Here is a 15,940-nt window from a genome sequence, read left to right as displayed (position 1 = left end):
AAAAAAAAAAAAAATGGGCAGAGGACACGAACAAACACTTCAGCAAAGAAAACATTCAGGCAGCCAACAAACATATGAAGAAATGGTCACGATCATTAGCCATTGTTGTTGTTGTACATTAGCCATTAGAGAGATACACATCAAAACAGCAATGAGATACTATCTCACCCCAGCACTAATAGCAAAGTTCCAAAAAACAGAAAACAGCAAATGCTGGTGAAAATGCAGATAGACTGGAACACTCATACACTGCTGGTGGGATTATAAAATGGTATAACCACTATGGAAATTGGTATGGTGCTTCCTTAAGTAGTTGGAAGTAGAAATACCATATGATACACTATTATGTATATATCCTAGAGAAATAAGAGCCATGATGTGAAGAAATATATGCACATCCCTGCTCGTCACAGCATTATTCACAATAGCAAAAAGCTAAAGCAAACTAAGTGTCCATCAATGGATGGATAAACAAATGATAGTACATACACTCAATTGAATATTACACAACATTAAAGAATAATGGTGAATCTGTGAAATACCTCATAACATAGATGAACCTACAGGACATTATGCTGTGTGAAGTTAGTCAATCACAAAAGGACAATTATTATATGAGACCAGTATTGTAAAAAGTTTTTTTAAAAAATGTTTACACACAGAAAGAACTGTTTTTTGAAGGTTACCAGGGTTGAGAGGTGAAGGGTGGAACAAAAGGGTAGACACACATTAACTTGGGTGAAGGGTAAGGCAATATACAATAAGGGTGAGGTCCACACAAAATGATCAAGACAGTAGAAGAGATAGGGAGGAGCACAAGAGTTAAAGCAACAAAGGTGAATACTGATACCTTCACAATCCTGCAATAATAGTAATAACAATAATTTAAGAGTGAAAGCATAGACACCAAGCTAAACAGAGGCAAGAAGGCAAATGGGATTATATCCACAAATATGTATGTACATAGGTTTGACAGAGGCTATCTCTACCTATATATTTATATGTGCTACAAATATATCCATGAATGTAGTAGAGCATACGGAGGACAGAGTTCGGAAAATGCTTTGTTACAACCAAAAACCTTGAGGGAAGGAGTCACTAGGTATGGAGGCTTAGAACCATAGTCTTGGGGGACACTAAGGTCAATTGGCATTACCTAGTCCACAGAGACAATGTTGTACATCTTCCTTTGGTGAATAGTGACTAGGGTCTTAAAACCTTAAAACCTTAGTTGCCATCTGAGGAGCAACTATTGGTCTCTCCCTGTCCAGAGCAAAGAAGAGTGAAGAAAATCGAAGAAGAAGGAAAAAACTAGTCCAAAGGACTCATTAAGCACATGAACTCCAGCCTTCATGACGCTGAGATCAGAAGAACATGACAGTGCCGGCTACCACTGCTGACCACTCTGAAAGGAATCACAATAAGAGGTCCTGGATTGAGAGGGGATAATGTGAAACAATACTCAAAATCATAAAAAAAAAAAAAAAAAAGACCAAGCTTACTTGGGCTGATGAAGACTAGTTGAAACCCCAAGATGATGGCCCTTAGACACCCTTCAAGCTAGGAAATGAACTTAACCCCTGTGACGCAACCGGCTGCCCATTGATAGACAGACCTATAAGGTGAACAGTAATATCTGGAGGGTATGCACTCACTACAACAATCAAGCAAATGACATCAAGAAGATAGCATTTCCACTGAGACTATGTCCCCTGGCTGCCCTTCAGGTCTGGAATTGAACCCACACCTGTGGTTGCCAGCCAAACAATGTACAGGCATGTGAGTTAAACATTTACCTCAAGTAGACACACGCCCTATAGAGAATAATCATGGGAAAACGAAGAGCTGCTTATGCACAGGGAGACAGCTCAGGGCGCAGGAGAGTACGGAGGGATGGTCACTGGGAAGAGGTCACTATGGGGAGAAAGTGGGAGGGGAGCTATTGCATTGTGGTAAACTGTGGTCAATGACATGAGACAAAGTATATGTGAACTGCTATATGGAAACTGAATTTGCTCTGTAAATCTTCACCCAAATAAAAATAAATTAATTAATTAAAAAAAAAAAAGAAGATAGCATTTGCCCAGGGATAGAGCTAGGAAGGAGGGGCTGGAAAGAAGGAAAGAAGGGAAGGGGTAAGCATAGGGAGGAAGTGGGAAGAATGCTGTTACAGTGTAGAGATCAAGGCAGTAAATGTCACAAAACAGAATTTGAATGGAAAACCAATTTGTTCCGTAAATGCTCACCCAAATCACAATTTTAAAAGACAACAAAACAAGGCAGTCCTGGCAAGTTCCCACTCTCACAGTTTTCACTGTACAAGAATTTCAATTGCTTGTTCCACATCCTTGTTAGCACTTGAAATTGTCAACTTTTATTTTGTTACTTTAAAAAGCAATCAAACCCCACTGCCATAGAGTCTATTCTGACTCATTGCAACCCTACGGGACAGAATAAAAGTGCCCCACAGGATTGCCAAGGCTGCAAATCTTTATGGAAGCAGACTCCTGTATCTCTCTCCTGTGGAGCAACTAGTGGGTTTGAACTACCGACATTTTGGTTAGTAGCCAAATGCTTTAACCACTGCACCATCAGGGCTCCCTCTTTTTACCTTTTGTTTGAAGGTTTTTTTTTTTTTGTTTTTTTTTTTGAGTTTTTTACCGTTAGCCATTCTTATATGTGGTGGTATTTCATTGTGCTTTATTTGTTTATTTCTCTAAAAAAAATATTGATGTTGAACACCTTTCCACATGCTTATTTGCCATCTATATATCCTCCTTATTAATTTTTTTTGCCTATATTTTCTCCTAGTCTGTGGCTTGTCTTTTAATTCTTTTATTCATTTGTTTCAAAGAGTAGAAGGTCTTAATTTTGATGAAGTCCAATTTATCAGTATTTTATTAATTTATTTTGTGGATCATGCTTATGGTGTTGTCTAATAAATCTTTACCTATCTCCCAAGGTCACAGAGACTTTCCTATTATCTTGTAATAGTTGTATTTTTTAACATTTGGGCCTTTGATCTATTTGAGTTAATTTTTTACATAATGTTTGAGGTATAGATCAAGGTTTGTTTTAATTTTTTGCATATCAATATCCAGTTGTTTTAGTATGAAGTTTCGGAAAGACTATCCTTTCTGTTTTGAATTGTCTTTGCAACTTTGTCAAAAATCAATTGACTATATCTGTGCAGCTCTGCTTCTGGACTCTATTGTGTTCCATTGAGGTACATGTTTATTCTCTCTCCAGTCCCATACTGTAGCTTTATAATCAGGTAGTGTAAATCCAACTTGGTTCTTTCCTTCCTAAATTGTTATGGCTATTCTAGTCCATTTTTATTTCCATGTAAATTTTAGAATCAACTTTTCAATTTCTTCAAAAAATTCCTGCAGAGATTTTGATTGGAACTTTGTTGAGTCTATAGATCAACTTAGGAGAGAATTGACATGCTTTATAATATTGGGTCTTCTGATCATGAACATAGTGTATCTCACTATTTATTATTTACTTTTATTGCAGTGAAAACACACACCAAGACATTCACCAACATAACAACTTCCACATTTACAGCTCAGGGACTCTGATGACATTTTTCATGTTGTGCCACCACAATTGCTATCCTTGAAAACATTCTACCACAATTAACATAAACTCAGTGCCCCACAAACAAAAACTTCCCATTTCCCCCTCCCTCCTACCCTTTCACTATTTGCTTTAGATCAGGAATCAGCAAACTATAGCTTGTTGACTTTTTTTTTTTTTTTTAAATAAATAAGATTTTGTTGGAACACAGACACATTCAATAATTTAAGTAGTGTCTATGGCTGCTTTTGCATTGTAGTGGCAGAACTAAGTAATTGCAACTGTATGGTCCACAAAGCCTAATATGTGTGTGTGTGTGTGTGTGTAACTTTTATTTATTCTTTTTCCAGCACTCTTTATTTGTGTGTGTGTAGATCCAAATTTCTGCTTGGTATAAATTCCTTTTGCCAGAAGAACTTATCTTAACGCTCCCAGCTGTAGTTTGCCATTAGTTGTTACTCAACATCTGTTAGCCTGATGATAAGTGGAGAGGACTCTGCTGTTCTGATTAAGCCTCACTGTGTCCCTCGGTCTTAGTGGTGGGGCTTTTGTGCTGCCTCTTGCTGTATGTCTGGGTCCAATGTGTATTCCTGAACTTTTCCCAGAGTAGAGGGGTTTTCTGTTCCCTTTCCCTAACCTCACTGGGTTTCTAAATCCCACCTCCACTATTGGTAGCTGTGTGACCACGGATAAGTCCAAGTTTTCTGATCTCTCTGAGACTCAGTTTCCCCATCTGTGAAATGGGAATAATCACAGTACCTACCATATAAACTTCTGCAGGAACCAAAGGAGAAAATGAATGTAAAGGGCTTGACTGGTGAGTGTCCTCTAAACGGAGGCTTCTTGATGTTATTATCATGCTTTCTAAAATCAACCTAGTGTCCCTTTTGGCTCATCTAGAGCTCTTTGGCCACTCTGGAGACCTGCATTTGTGCTATTGACTGACTACCCGAACTTGGGCAAGTCTTTTCTCCCAGAACCCCTGGGAGATGGCTTCAGAAGGGCCTTAAACTTACCCATATCTCCCCAGGCTCAGACCAGCAACGCCCCAGGCTCCAACCCCTCCCCTTGGGGGTCATGGCTTTGTTTTCTTCTAAAGACCCAAGATTTCCAAACACTGTGGTTGCCTTGCCTAGCAAAAAAAAAAGAGAAAAAAGGGAAGCAGGAGATCAGCCCAAGGAGGAGGAAGAGGAGGAAGACAACAGCCAGTGCAGTGAAGAGGAACGTGTTTCCAGTGATCTCAATCCTCACGGAGCTAGTAGCTGGGAACCCAGGGCTCTGCTCAACCTCCAGTCTTGCATCAACCTGGAATCTTTCTCACTGTGGCCATGGGCCTGTGGGCTCTGCTGGTCCTGCTGGTGGCTGCAGCTTGGCATGGTAAGAACAGAACTGGGGGAATTGGGAGGAAATATGGCAGAGAAAGCCCTTGTGGAAGGATTCTATGAGCCCCTATCCTTTACTGGGTATCTGCACTCTGTTCCCATCTCTGCAGCATTAGACTGCAGGTCTGTGAGAATCTGCTTTGGAGAGGCAGTGGAGGGAAAAGAGAGTGTGGGTGAGGGGGAACTACCCTGGCCCAAAGTGGTATATCCATTCCAGTTTAAACACCGACTAATTGTGTGCCTGAACAAGTCCCTGTTACAGTCAATGTTTCGGTGTTGACACCTATTCAGTGTCAGATAGAAGGGTGGTGATAGACTAGACTAGACTAGACTAGAGCAACAGTTTTCTAATTTATTGTATACCCAGATCACCTGGGGATCTTGTTACCATGCAGAATCTGACTCAGTAATCTCAGGTGGAATCTAAGATCCTACATTTCCAACAAGTTGCCAGGTGAGGTGATGCTGCTGGTCCAGACTGACACTGAGTGGGAAGGCTCTAAAGGGCCCCTTGTCTTTCCTTTCCAATCCCTTACCCAAGGCTTCCAACTAAGGACCACAGCCCTGCTCACTGGTCCCTTCAGGCCTGTGATTCTGTGATTCTAAGCAAGACTTGGCATGGAAAGGCCCAAAGGGACAAGTGAGCAGGACTGTGTTCCTTAGTTAGAAGCCTTGGGTAAGGGGTTGGAAAGGAGAAACAAAGGGATGGCCTCTGGCCAGGGCTCAGGAGATGGAAATGTAGGGACAGAGAGGTTTAGGGCTGAAGGTAAGCCTAACAGGCAGGGCAGCCAGGGTATCCCAAGCCAGAGCCCTACCAGACAGGGAGATGTGCGGGAGACCCCACCATCATCCATGCAACAGTAGTGACCACAAATTTTCCATCTAGGGGAGACCCAAATTGCAGGTGAAGGGCTAGTGTGCTTGGCTTGTAGCTATAATTGGCCAGCCAGCATGGTTCATATTTAGTCATATGCTTATTTGAAGGGGACTTGGGGGATTATGGAGCTTGCATGAAGATAGCTAAAGCTCCAAGCCACCCCTTGGCAGTGCCACTGCAGATAACCTTAGCTCTAGTTTCCAACAGTCAAGGACTGCAGGACCTTAGGGAGTTGGCATGGCTGGTCCCTGATGAGAAGATGGCCCATTAAAGGTCTTCTTCTGGTCCAGATGATTTCCTTGGGTATAGAGTTTGTCCTTTTGTTGAGGTATGATTTATATCCAATAGAAAGCACAGGTTCACAAGTGTACAATTTGATGGATTTTGACAAATGTATACACTTGTGCAGCCAGCATCCCAATTGAGATTGAGAACATTCTCATCACCCAGATGGGAATCCTTGAGTTTGATTTTGCTGCCTTGTTCTGTCCTCACTCCTGGAACCTGTCTATAGGGGGTTGTGGGTGGCTGTCTAACATCCAGTCCCAGGAGACAGATGATATAGGGGACAAGGGCTGGAAATCCAGGCTTTCTGCCCAACAGACCAGTGGTGAGTGAGTTGGGGGGTGCAGGTGCTCTGAAGAAGTTGGAGAATTGTGTCAGAGCACCCTAAAACTGAAGAGAGGCTTGTTTCTCTTGGTCATTGAGACCAGATACTGGAATTCAGGAGGGGCTGAGTCCCAAGCCTTGGTGTACTGTGTATTTGATGGGGCGCATGGAGCTGCTGATGGAAGGGTCTGGTAGGCCAGGGGGTTGGGGGCAGGACTTGAGAGCTAAGATGAGAGTTGAAGGCAGGACAGGCACAGAATGGGCTTGTGGTTGGTGCTTATCAAGTCCTTGTCCCCCCTCCGAGGGAGGAGAGGAGCTTAGCAGGCTTTCCCTTCCTGCCAGCCACACCAACAGGGGGAAGTGGGAGGTAGAAGTTGAGGGTGTCAGCCCTGTCCTGCGTGAATATCCAAGACAACAGGATAGGACCAAACAGGACAGGCGCCTCTCTCTGACCACATTTTCAGGAAGCCAAGGCAGGAGTTTGAAGAACAGGCCAGGGGAGGGGAAGCTGCCTATGTGGCCAGAAGGTGCAGAAACAGAACACAGCATGGAATCACAGCATTTGAAGTTCTGAGATATTACAGTTATAGACCGTGACTTTGGGGTTAAAGTCTTGAGGGATCACCTCGGAAAAAATGCATGGTGATCTACTTCTGAAAAGCCAGCCATTGAAAACCCTATGGAGCACAGTTCTACTCTGACACACGTGGGTTGACATTGAGTCAAAGTTGACTCACTGGCAACTGGTCTCAGAGATGGGAACTCAGATTACTACTTTGAGAGAAGCAGAGAAGTTAAGCAACCTAGCTAGCTACTAAGAGGGAGAACCAAATTCCAAACTCAAGTTGGTGTAACCTCACAGTTCAAGTTCTTTCCTGCAGTAAAACCCCACTTGAGGGGCTGGATTGCCTTGGTAGTAATGGGCAGAGGCAGCTCCATTCAAATATGCAGAAAGCCTGCCAGAAATGACACATGTCCTCTCCCCTGGTATTCATACAACACATGAGAGCTACAGAGAACACCCAGGGGTCAGCTTTGGCAGTACTTATGGTTCACTTGATCCCTTAGGCTGATCAAAGAGAGGCTACATATCTCTGATGGATACAAAATCTAAATATAAATTAAGCCATCCAAAACTATTTGACAGAGAAGGTCTTTCCAAATCTGAGGTCTACACAGGGAGGGATATCCATTTAAGGAGCTGTTATGGAGAAAAATGGAGAAGCCTGACTCCCCCAGGGCTCAGAGGCCAGCACTGGAGTGTTGCTGTGCCCCACCCCCTGAAAAAGAGTCTAGAGCTGAGGGAGTTGGATTTGTCAAGGTCACCTAGTGAGTCAGTCAGTGGCAGAGCCAGGCTCACAGTTCAGGAACCCAGGGTGTTTCAATGTCCAGCAGGTGGCACACCAAGTCTGGGGGTCTATCTCTTGGAAAGGTGACAGAGGCTAGGAAGGCCAGGAAGCAGAAGTGAGAACATCCCTGGGAGAAGGTCTGTGGGCTGAGCGGAAACTGGGGGCTGGGCCCAGGCGCCAGCAATGTGTTTCCTCTCGCACTCTGGCCAGCAGTGCCTGGCAGCCCCTCCAAGGCCTTGAATCAGCTCTCACTTCCCTCCTTTGGCCCTATTTTAGGCCCTGGAAAAATGCTGACACTGAAGAGGCAACGGGCCTTTTTCCCGGAGGGCCCAGTATGGGTTTCAAGTTCTCTTTTCTCCTTCAAGAAAATTTTCCTTAAAAGAGATTGGATCTCCAGTAAACACTACAGTGCTGGGGCACAGGAATGGGTGCTGGGGATAAACTAGATGATGAACATGATGGTTAATATTTGTTGAGTACTTGGTGACAGGTGATGTTCTAAAGCTTTCCATGCATTTAAGCCTCCTGACATCCCAATGAATGGGTGCAATTATAGTACCCATTTTATAGATGTGGAAACTGAGGCACAGAGAGGTTAGGTAACTTGTCCAGTGCTCACAGGTGTTAAACTGAAATCCAGGCAGCTTGACTCAAGAATCCACACTCTGAAACATACCACGAGACTAAAGGTGGGACAACTCTTGAAACCTTCCCACTCTTAAGGGTTCAGAGCCAACGTTTCGTTTCCTCTTCTCCATTTGAATGAAGAGGGGCTGTTGCGTATCAGAAACACCATCTCACCTGGAGCAGGTTTGGGGTTGAAGGCTGAGCAAATGACCAGAGAGGAATAGGGACTTGGTCAAGGTGATCCCGCAAATTGTAGCTGAGCCAAGGCTTGGCCCAACCCAGCATCCAAACCTGTCCTGCCAGGGCATCACCATCTCAGAGGCAGGTGATGCCCTGAGGGGAACCAACATGTCATTTTCTCTGCAATTCTGTCCTTTCCCTAGGTCAGGGGGTCCCAGTTATAGGGCCCCAAGGACCTGAGCTGGTTGTGGCACCAGGCACAATGGTGACCCTGCGATGTGTGGGCAACGGTAGCGTGAAATGGGACAGCCCCACCTCCCCTGGCTGGACCTTGGACTCTGAGAACTCCAGTAGCATCCTGACCACAACCAATGCTACCTTCCAAAACACGGAGACTTATCGCTGCACTGAGCCTGCAGACCGCTCGGGGGGCAACGCCACCATCCACCTCTTTGTGAAAGGTGAGGACTGCTCCACAACCAAGAGGCCTGTTCCAGCAGTCCTCACCAGGAGTGGGAGGTGGGGGGAGCAATACAAACAATCAGAACGATACCAGGACCCTGCTTGTTGAGGCCTACTATGAGCAAGGACCTGGGGCTGCCCTTTTAATTAACTAAGTAATATTGCTGCTAGCTTTTCTTATAAACAGTAGTCACACAAGTTAATATGTGTCTACCCTCTAGTTAGTGGTTTACCCCCACCCACCCCTGGTTATAGTCAAAAAACAATTCTTTTTTTTTATTTTTGAAACCCTTCTCTTGACCTTTTACAATAGTGGTCTCATACAATATTTGTACTCTTATAATTAACTAATTTCACTTAGTGTAATGGTCTCCAAATTCATCCATGTTATGAGATGTTTCACAGATTCATCACTGTTCTTTAACATTGCGTAGTATTCCATTGTGTGTATGGACCATAGTTTGCTGATATATTTCTCTATTGATGGGCATTTAGGTTGTTTCCATCTTTTTGCTATTGTGAATAGTGTGAATAGTGATGCAATGAACAAGTGTAGCACTTTCAATTTAATGGAGTCCTTCAATAACCCTGAGAGGGAGGTCCTAGGAGGATGCTCATTTTACAGAGGCTCAGAGGGGTTGAGTTATTGAAGCAAAGTCACACAGCAGCAAGTGCTGGGGCTGGGATTAGAACCCAGGTACATCTGACTCCAGAGTCTCCCTGAAGCATCAGCTGAACTGTCCTGCTATTATGTGACTCTGGGCAAATGATGAACCTCTCCATACCTCCCCTTCACCACTGTCTGGGTACTGCTCAACTGACCTGCTAGAAAGAGGGCAGTTATAACTCTGTACCCTCCCTACCTCAGACCCTTTCCATCCCTGGAATGTCCTTGTGAAGGAGGTGACGGTGTTTGAGAATCAAGATGCATTGCTGCCCTGCATGCTCACCAATCCAGAGCTGGAGGCTGGTGTGTCGCTGGTGCGGGAGCGGAACCGGCCCATCCGGCACAACACCAACTATTCCTTCTCGAGATGGCATGGCTTCACTATCCACAAGGCCATATACCTTGAGAGCTCAGTCTACCAATGCAGCGCCCAGGTGGGCAACAGGAAGATGCTGTCCCCTGGCATACAGCTCAAAGTGCAGAAAGGTACGTGGGGCTGGGTGGGACAGGTGAGGCACAGAGGGCAGGATGGAGAACTGGCAGCATCCAGGGGGTGGTGGTGACGGGGGGGCCAGGCTGATGGGAGGTTACGAGGTGTCCTCCTTCTTTTACTTCTTCCTTCCAGTCATTCTGGAAACATCTACGGGATAGCTGCTAGGGCAAGATGGGCAAGTATGTAGGGGTGGGAAACAGACTACAAGCCAGTAAATCACTCCATGGGCAAGAATATCTCAGATAATGAGACCTGCTATGGAATGAAGAAAACAAAGGAATTGAATGGAGAGTGTCTGTGAGAGGGGAGAAGGATCTTTGAAGTGACATTTTATTTGCGCTGAGAGGTGAATGACAGACAGGAAGCAGGTAATCACCTGCTCCTGCAGGGGAAGCAGCAGGTACAACCATGCGAAGTGGGAACAGGCCTGGCTCTGAGTGTTCTGGGCACAACAGGAGTCCTGAAACTCTCCCACACTCTCAGATGGGGATTTGCCATGTGGTACCAGTCTGTTGCTGGGCCTTGGGTACATGATTTGGTGGAGTGAGCCAAGAGACAGGAGTGGGAATGGGCACACAAGACAGCTCTCACTGTGGATGGGAAGAGTGGTGGTGGGAGGAAGGAAGAGTCACCCTCTCCCATCCTAGGCTGTGGACAGAATTTCTAGAAGGACTGGTAAGAGCAAACAGAGCCCCAAGCTCAGGACCTAGGCTTGAGATAGATTCTGGTGGTGTAGTGGTTAAGGCATTTGGCTGCTAACCAAATGGTCAATAGTTCAAACTCACCAACTGCTCCACAGGAGGAAAAGGAGGCAATCTACTTCTGTAAAGATTTACAGGCTTGGAAACTCAATGGGGGTCACTATGAGGTGGAATCCACTCAGTGGCATTGAGTTTGGTTTTGAGTTTAATGAGGACCAGAGTCAGAAAGGAGCAGCTTGGTCTGAGGTGGCTAAACCTGCCTGGGACATCAAAGGCCCAGGTGCATGGGCACAGGAGACCATTAGCACCCTTTCCTGCCACCTTCATCCTGTAGAGCCCTGGGGTGGCTTGGAGCCAAGAGTCATGGGCCCTAGTTCTGCCATGACATGCTCAGTGACCCTGGGTGAGCTCCTTGATGTCTTAGGACTTCAGGAAACTGTACTACAGTATCTTTCAACAACAGCAACAGTCACAAATGTTAATTTAATGCCTACTGTGTATCAGGCAAGGAGCTCTGGTGGTGTAGTGCCTAAGGCATTTGACTTCTAACCAGAAGGCTGGCAATTCAAACCCACCAGCCACTCCTCAGAAGGAAGATGGGGCAATCCGCTTCCATAAAGATTTACCTCCTCAGAAACCCAAAGGGGGTCACTATGATTCAGAATCAACTCAATGGCAGTGAGTTTGGTTTATTATTATTATTATTTTATGTATCAGGCACTATGCTAGCTGCTGGGGATATTGCTTTCACAGGCTTGATATTCTATTGAGGGAGACAGACTAGAAAGAAAATAAGCACAAATTGTATTAAACAAGAAATCAAACTGGAAAAAGCTGGGTGTGGGGAGTGTAATTCAGCTAAGCTGGTCACAGAAGGCCTCTGAGGAATTTTTGATCTAAAAAACCTCAGGATAAAAACAGCCACTCATTCAAGCATGGGAGGAAAAGCCTTCCAGATGGAAGTGGCAAGTACAAAGACCCTGTGGTACGGAAGAAGGCCAGCATGGCTCCAGCGCAGTGAACAAAAGGTGGCAGCTGTTAGGTGGTCAATATCAGGGCCTGGGGCTGTGGAAAGGCCTTTGGCTTTTATTCTGAGAGTGACTGGAAGCCACAGATTGTTTAAACAGGAAGTGGCATGATCCGTTTTACATTTTTAAGAGATCGCTTTGTCAGCTGTGAGGAGTCTTGGTTGTAGGGGGGTGGAAGGGACAACAGGGAAGCCTACAAGGTGGCTGTTGGAGGAGTCCAGAGCAGAGGATGGTAGTGGAGGCAGGTGATGGAAGACATTTCCATCTGGACATAGGACTTGCTGTCAGAGTGGTTGAGGGGGAAATCGAAGGGCCAAGGCTGACTCTGAGGATTTGGTGTGGGAGAGTGGCCTGGCCCATGGCAGGGAGCAGGTTGCTTATAAATTCATCCCCTGACCTCAGCCTCAGGGCCTCCTGCCTTGACCCTGGAACCTGCTGAGTTGGTGAGGATTCAAGGGGAGTCTGCTCAGATCGTGTGCTCAGCCAGCAGCGTGGACCCTGCCATTGACATCTCCCTCCAACATGGAGACACCAAGGTCAGTCCCTGGGAAGACAGCAGGGTCCTGTCCTCCAAGCACAACCAGGCCCTGCAGGGTGGAGCCCCCAGCCCTATCCCAAACTGGCTGTTTGGACTGAGGGCCCAGCCCAAGCCCAGAGAAGGGAGCAGGTTTGCCCAAGATCCCACTTATAACTGGTAGCTGATCCAAAACTAGGACTTAGGCTCATGGTGCTGAATCCTGTGGAGGAAGGGTGCAGTACGCTACCCCATTAACCCATGACCTTTGCCTGAATCTGTAAAAAGGGACCAGATGTCAACTCACTTGTGACTAAGCAAGGGGTTCCTAGGCTACCTTTGAAACCAGACAAGTAAGGGCTTTTTTTTTTTTTTCCTTCTGGGAACTCTGGTGGCATAGTACCTAAGGCATTTGACTGCTTGACTGCTAACCAGAAGGTTGGCAGTTCAAATCCACCAGCCACTCCTTGAAAGGAAGATTGGGCAATCTACTTCCCTAGTGATCTATACCTCCTCAGAAACCCAAAGAGGGTTCACTATGAGTCAGATCCAACTTGACAGCAGTGAGTTAGTTAGTTTTAAGGATTTTTCCATAAAGACTTTGGGTGAGAGACAGAGAGAGAGAGAGAGAGAGGATTCTGAGGAAGGAACAGTACTCAAACCAAACCAAACTCACTGGTGTGGGAGAGAGATCCAGCAGATCTACTGTCTCAGGACCATAGTACTGGGGGACACCAAACTCAATCAGCACAACAAAATACATAAAAGCCTTGTTCCTCATCCTACATTGGTGAGTAGGACTGGGGTCTTAAAAGCTTTCAAGTGGCCATCAAAGATGCAGCTAATGGTCTCCTATTGTCAGAAGCAAAGAAGAGTGCAAAAAACAAACAAACAAAAAAAAAAGGGGGCATTTGGAAGCAATCGACCCTAGGACACGATGGCCCTAGAGACCAGAAGAACTAGATGGTGTCTGGCTACCAATCCAATCACTCAGGAAAGGATCAAATCTGGAGATCCTCGATAGAGTGGGAGGAAAAACATTGAACAAAATTCAAAAACTCAATAATGACCAGAATTACTGGTCAGATGGAGTCTGGTGAGACCTCCAATACTATGGTCCTGGGATACATTCTGGGCCTGGAATAAAGCTCACTCCCAAGGGCTGGCTCTCAGCCCAATAGTAAACCAGATATACATGCAGACCACTCAACCCAGGGTGACGTACCCATATACTTTATGGAAATGCATCCCTTGGAGCAATGGACCACGAGTTACCAGAGGGGTAACATTCACAGCAGGAAATGCAGGACAAACAGGAGTGCGCATAACTATGAGGGGCACAGGGGGAGGGTTACTGGACAGGGAGGGGAGGAGGTTGGGTTAAGGTTGGGCATGATAACTGGAGAGTGAAACTTAATGTACATGTAATGTTGAATGTAAAGCAAACTCTTAAAATAAAAAAATTAAAAAAAAAAAAAAAACCTAACTAGGCTGCTACTAAGAATATCCACCACACACACACACACACACACACACATACTGGGCCTACTGTAAACCCTAGTCATTTGCATACATTACTTCAGTTAATCTTCACCACAGTCCTAGGACTAATAGTCTTATTTTGTAAATGAAGAAACTGAGGTTCAAATTTCAGTCCCTTGCCCAAGGACAGGCACATTATTATCCATAGAGGCTGATGACTTAAACCTAAATCTTTCTAATTTCCTAAACAACTTTGGTAAACCATCTCTATTCCTTTTGGTTGCAGCTGACAAGTTATCAAGTAGCTGACTTCCATGATAACCGTTACCTTAAAGTCCTGACCCATAACCTCAAACATGTCGGCTTCCAAGATGCCGGGACCTACGCCTGCGTGGCCAGCAATACCCAGGGCAACCGCTCCACCTCCATGGTTCTTCGGGTGGTAGGTGAGCATCAGGGTGGTAGAGAGGGATCTTGGGGTGGAGGGTGCAATAAAGAGTTTGGGAAGGAGAGAGCTGGAAGCAGAGGAAAAGGAGACACTGTTAAGAACACCCTTATTAGAATCCTTAGGCCCTGGCTAGAGAGCCACAATTCTTCTCCCAGAATTCCTCTCTCCTTCCTTGGAGTTCCTACAGTGCATTGCTGCATTTTGGTCTAGCACTGTATTTTTCTACTTTGGGATGGGTGTCCAATGGCTCACTACTAGACTTTGTTCACTCATTCATTCATTCCTTCATGCCTGGCAATGTCTTTGGACAAGTGAACATGCAATGATCATCCAAGGTGACTGTGGGGGAAGTACAGGGTATTGTGGGATAATCAAAGGGGTCCCCAACTGAAGTTTGGAGAACATGGCCTCTAAACTGGAACAGGAAGTATGAAAAGAGATTAACCAGGCAAAGAGATGGGAAAGGAAGGGCAACAGTGCTTCTGGCAGAGGAAACAGTATGTGCAAGGCCCAAAGCAAAGAGCATAATGTATTTGAGACACCATAAGAAATTTACAACAGCAGGGATGTGACATGGCACAAGGAGTGACCCAGGGGAGGCAGACATGAAAGTAGAGGCTATATGGTAAAGAAGCCTTCACTTAAGTGGGGAGTTTGCATCTTATCCTGCAGGCAGTGGAAGTCGTTCAAAGTTCTAAAGAGGAGAGTGATAGAATCAGATTGCACCAAGAGGGCGCTGAACATATTCCCAGCACATTCCAACCTGGCTGCACCAATGACTAGTTGTTGCTTAACTTCTCTGTGCCTCAGTTTCTCTGCCTGCAAAATGGGAATAATGACAGCAGTAACTGCCTCATAAGTTTGTGGTGAGAATTAAATGTGTGTGTTGTGTGTACTGGAAGGTAGAAGAACAGTCAGGACAGTTAATGCAGTGGTCCAGCCTGGAAATGGTGGAGGATGGGGTCACAATGGGGGTTGCAGAGGAGTCTGTTCTCCAGAACTATTTAGGAGAGGCAATGGACAAGATTTGATAATGTTGGGATGAAGGGATGAAGAAGGGGGAGGAGCTAAGGATGACTTCCAGGTCTCTGGCTAGAGTGATTGAGTGTGTGGGGGGGGGCAGTTCCAGTCCCTGGAATGGGAATCAGGAAGTAGAACAGAAGCTTCTTAAGGGTGGGGACTGGCTCTGAGTCATTTCTGTCTGGCCATACCTCATGTGTTGACAGAGAAGGGGGAGAGGAAGGGAAGCGTGAGGATCACTGCCTGTATAGTGTACACAACACACTAGACTTGCTTTGGCATGTGAGCTCTGCTCTGGGCCTCATCCTGCACTGGGAGCTTTGGGCGATTTATAAAAGGGAGGAAGAACAAAAGCACATAGACTTGTATGGGTTCTAATCCTCTGTTTTCTAGGGCAGGCATAGGAGCTCCGGTAGCATAGTGCCTAAGGCACTTGACTGCTAACTAGAAGGCTGGCAGTTCAAACCCACCAGCCACTCCTCAGAAGGAAGGGTGGGCAATATACTTCTGTAGTGATAC

At 45.6% G+C, this 15,940-nt stretch overlaps 1 protein-coding gene across 1 annotated transcript in view; it reads left to right on the top strand.

Annotated features, from left to right (window-relative positions):
* Positions 1–4,910: 4,910 nt before the first annotated feature.
* CSF1R (colony stimulating factor 1 receptor) overlaps positions 4,911–15,940 on the top strand; it is a 41,522-nt gene continuing 30,492 nt past the window's right edge. The window contains exons 1-5 of the mRNA XM_042781347.1: positions 4,911–4,959; positions 8,810–9,067; positions 9,937–10,221; positions 12,360–12,493; positions 14,240–14,399. Of these exons, the coding sequence (XP_042637281.1) occupies positions 4,911–4,959; positions 8,810–9,067; positions 9,937–10,221; positions 12,360–12,493; positions 14,240–14,399 (886 nt within the window). The remainder of the gene's footprint in view (positions 4,960–8,809; positions 9,068–9,936; positions 10,222–12,359; positions 12,494–14,239; positions 14,400–15,940) is intronic.

This window comes from Orycteropus afer, unplaced genomic scaffold (assembly GCF_000298275.1).
Source record: "Orycteropus afer afer isolate SDZICR_OR568_19922 unplaced genomic scaffold, OryAfe1.0 scaffold00110, whole genome shotgun sequence".
In the NCBI taxonomy this organism is placed as follows: Eukaryota; Metazoa; Chordata; class Mammalia; order Tubulidentata; family Orycteropodidae; genus Orycteropus; species Orycteropus afer.
The sequence above is the reverse complement of the archived record's forward strand: the minus strand, read 5'-3'. Positions and strand labels throughout refer to the sequence as shown.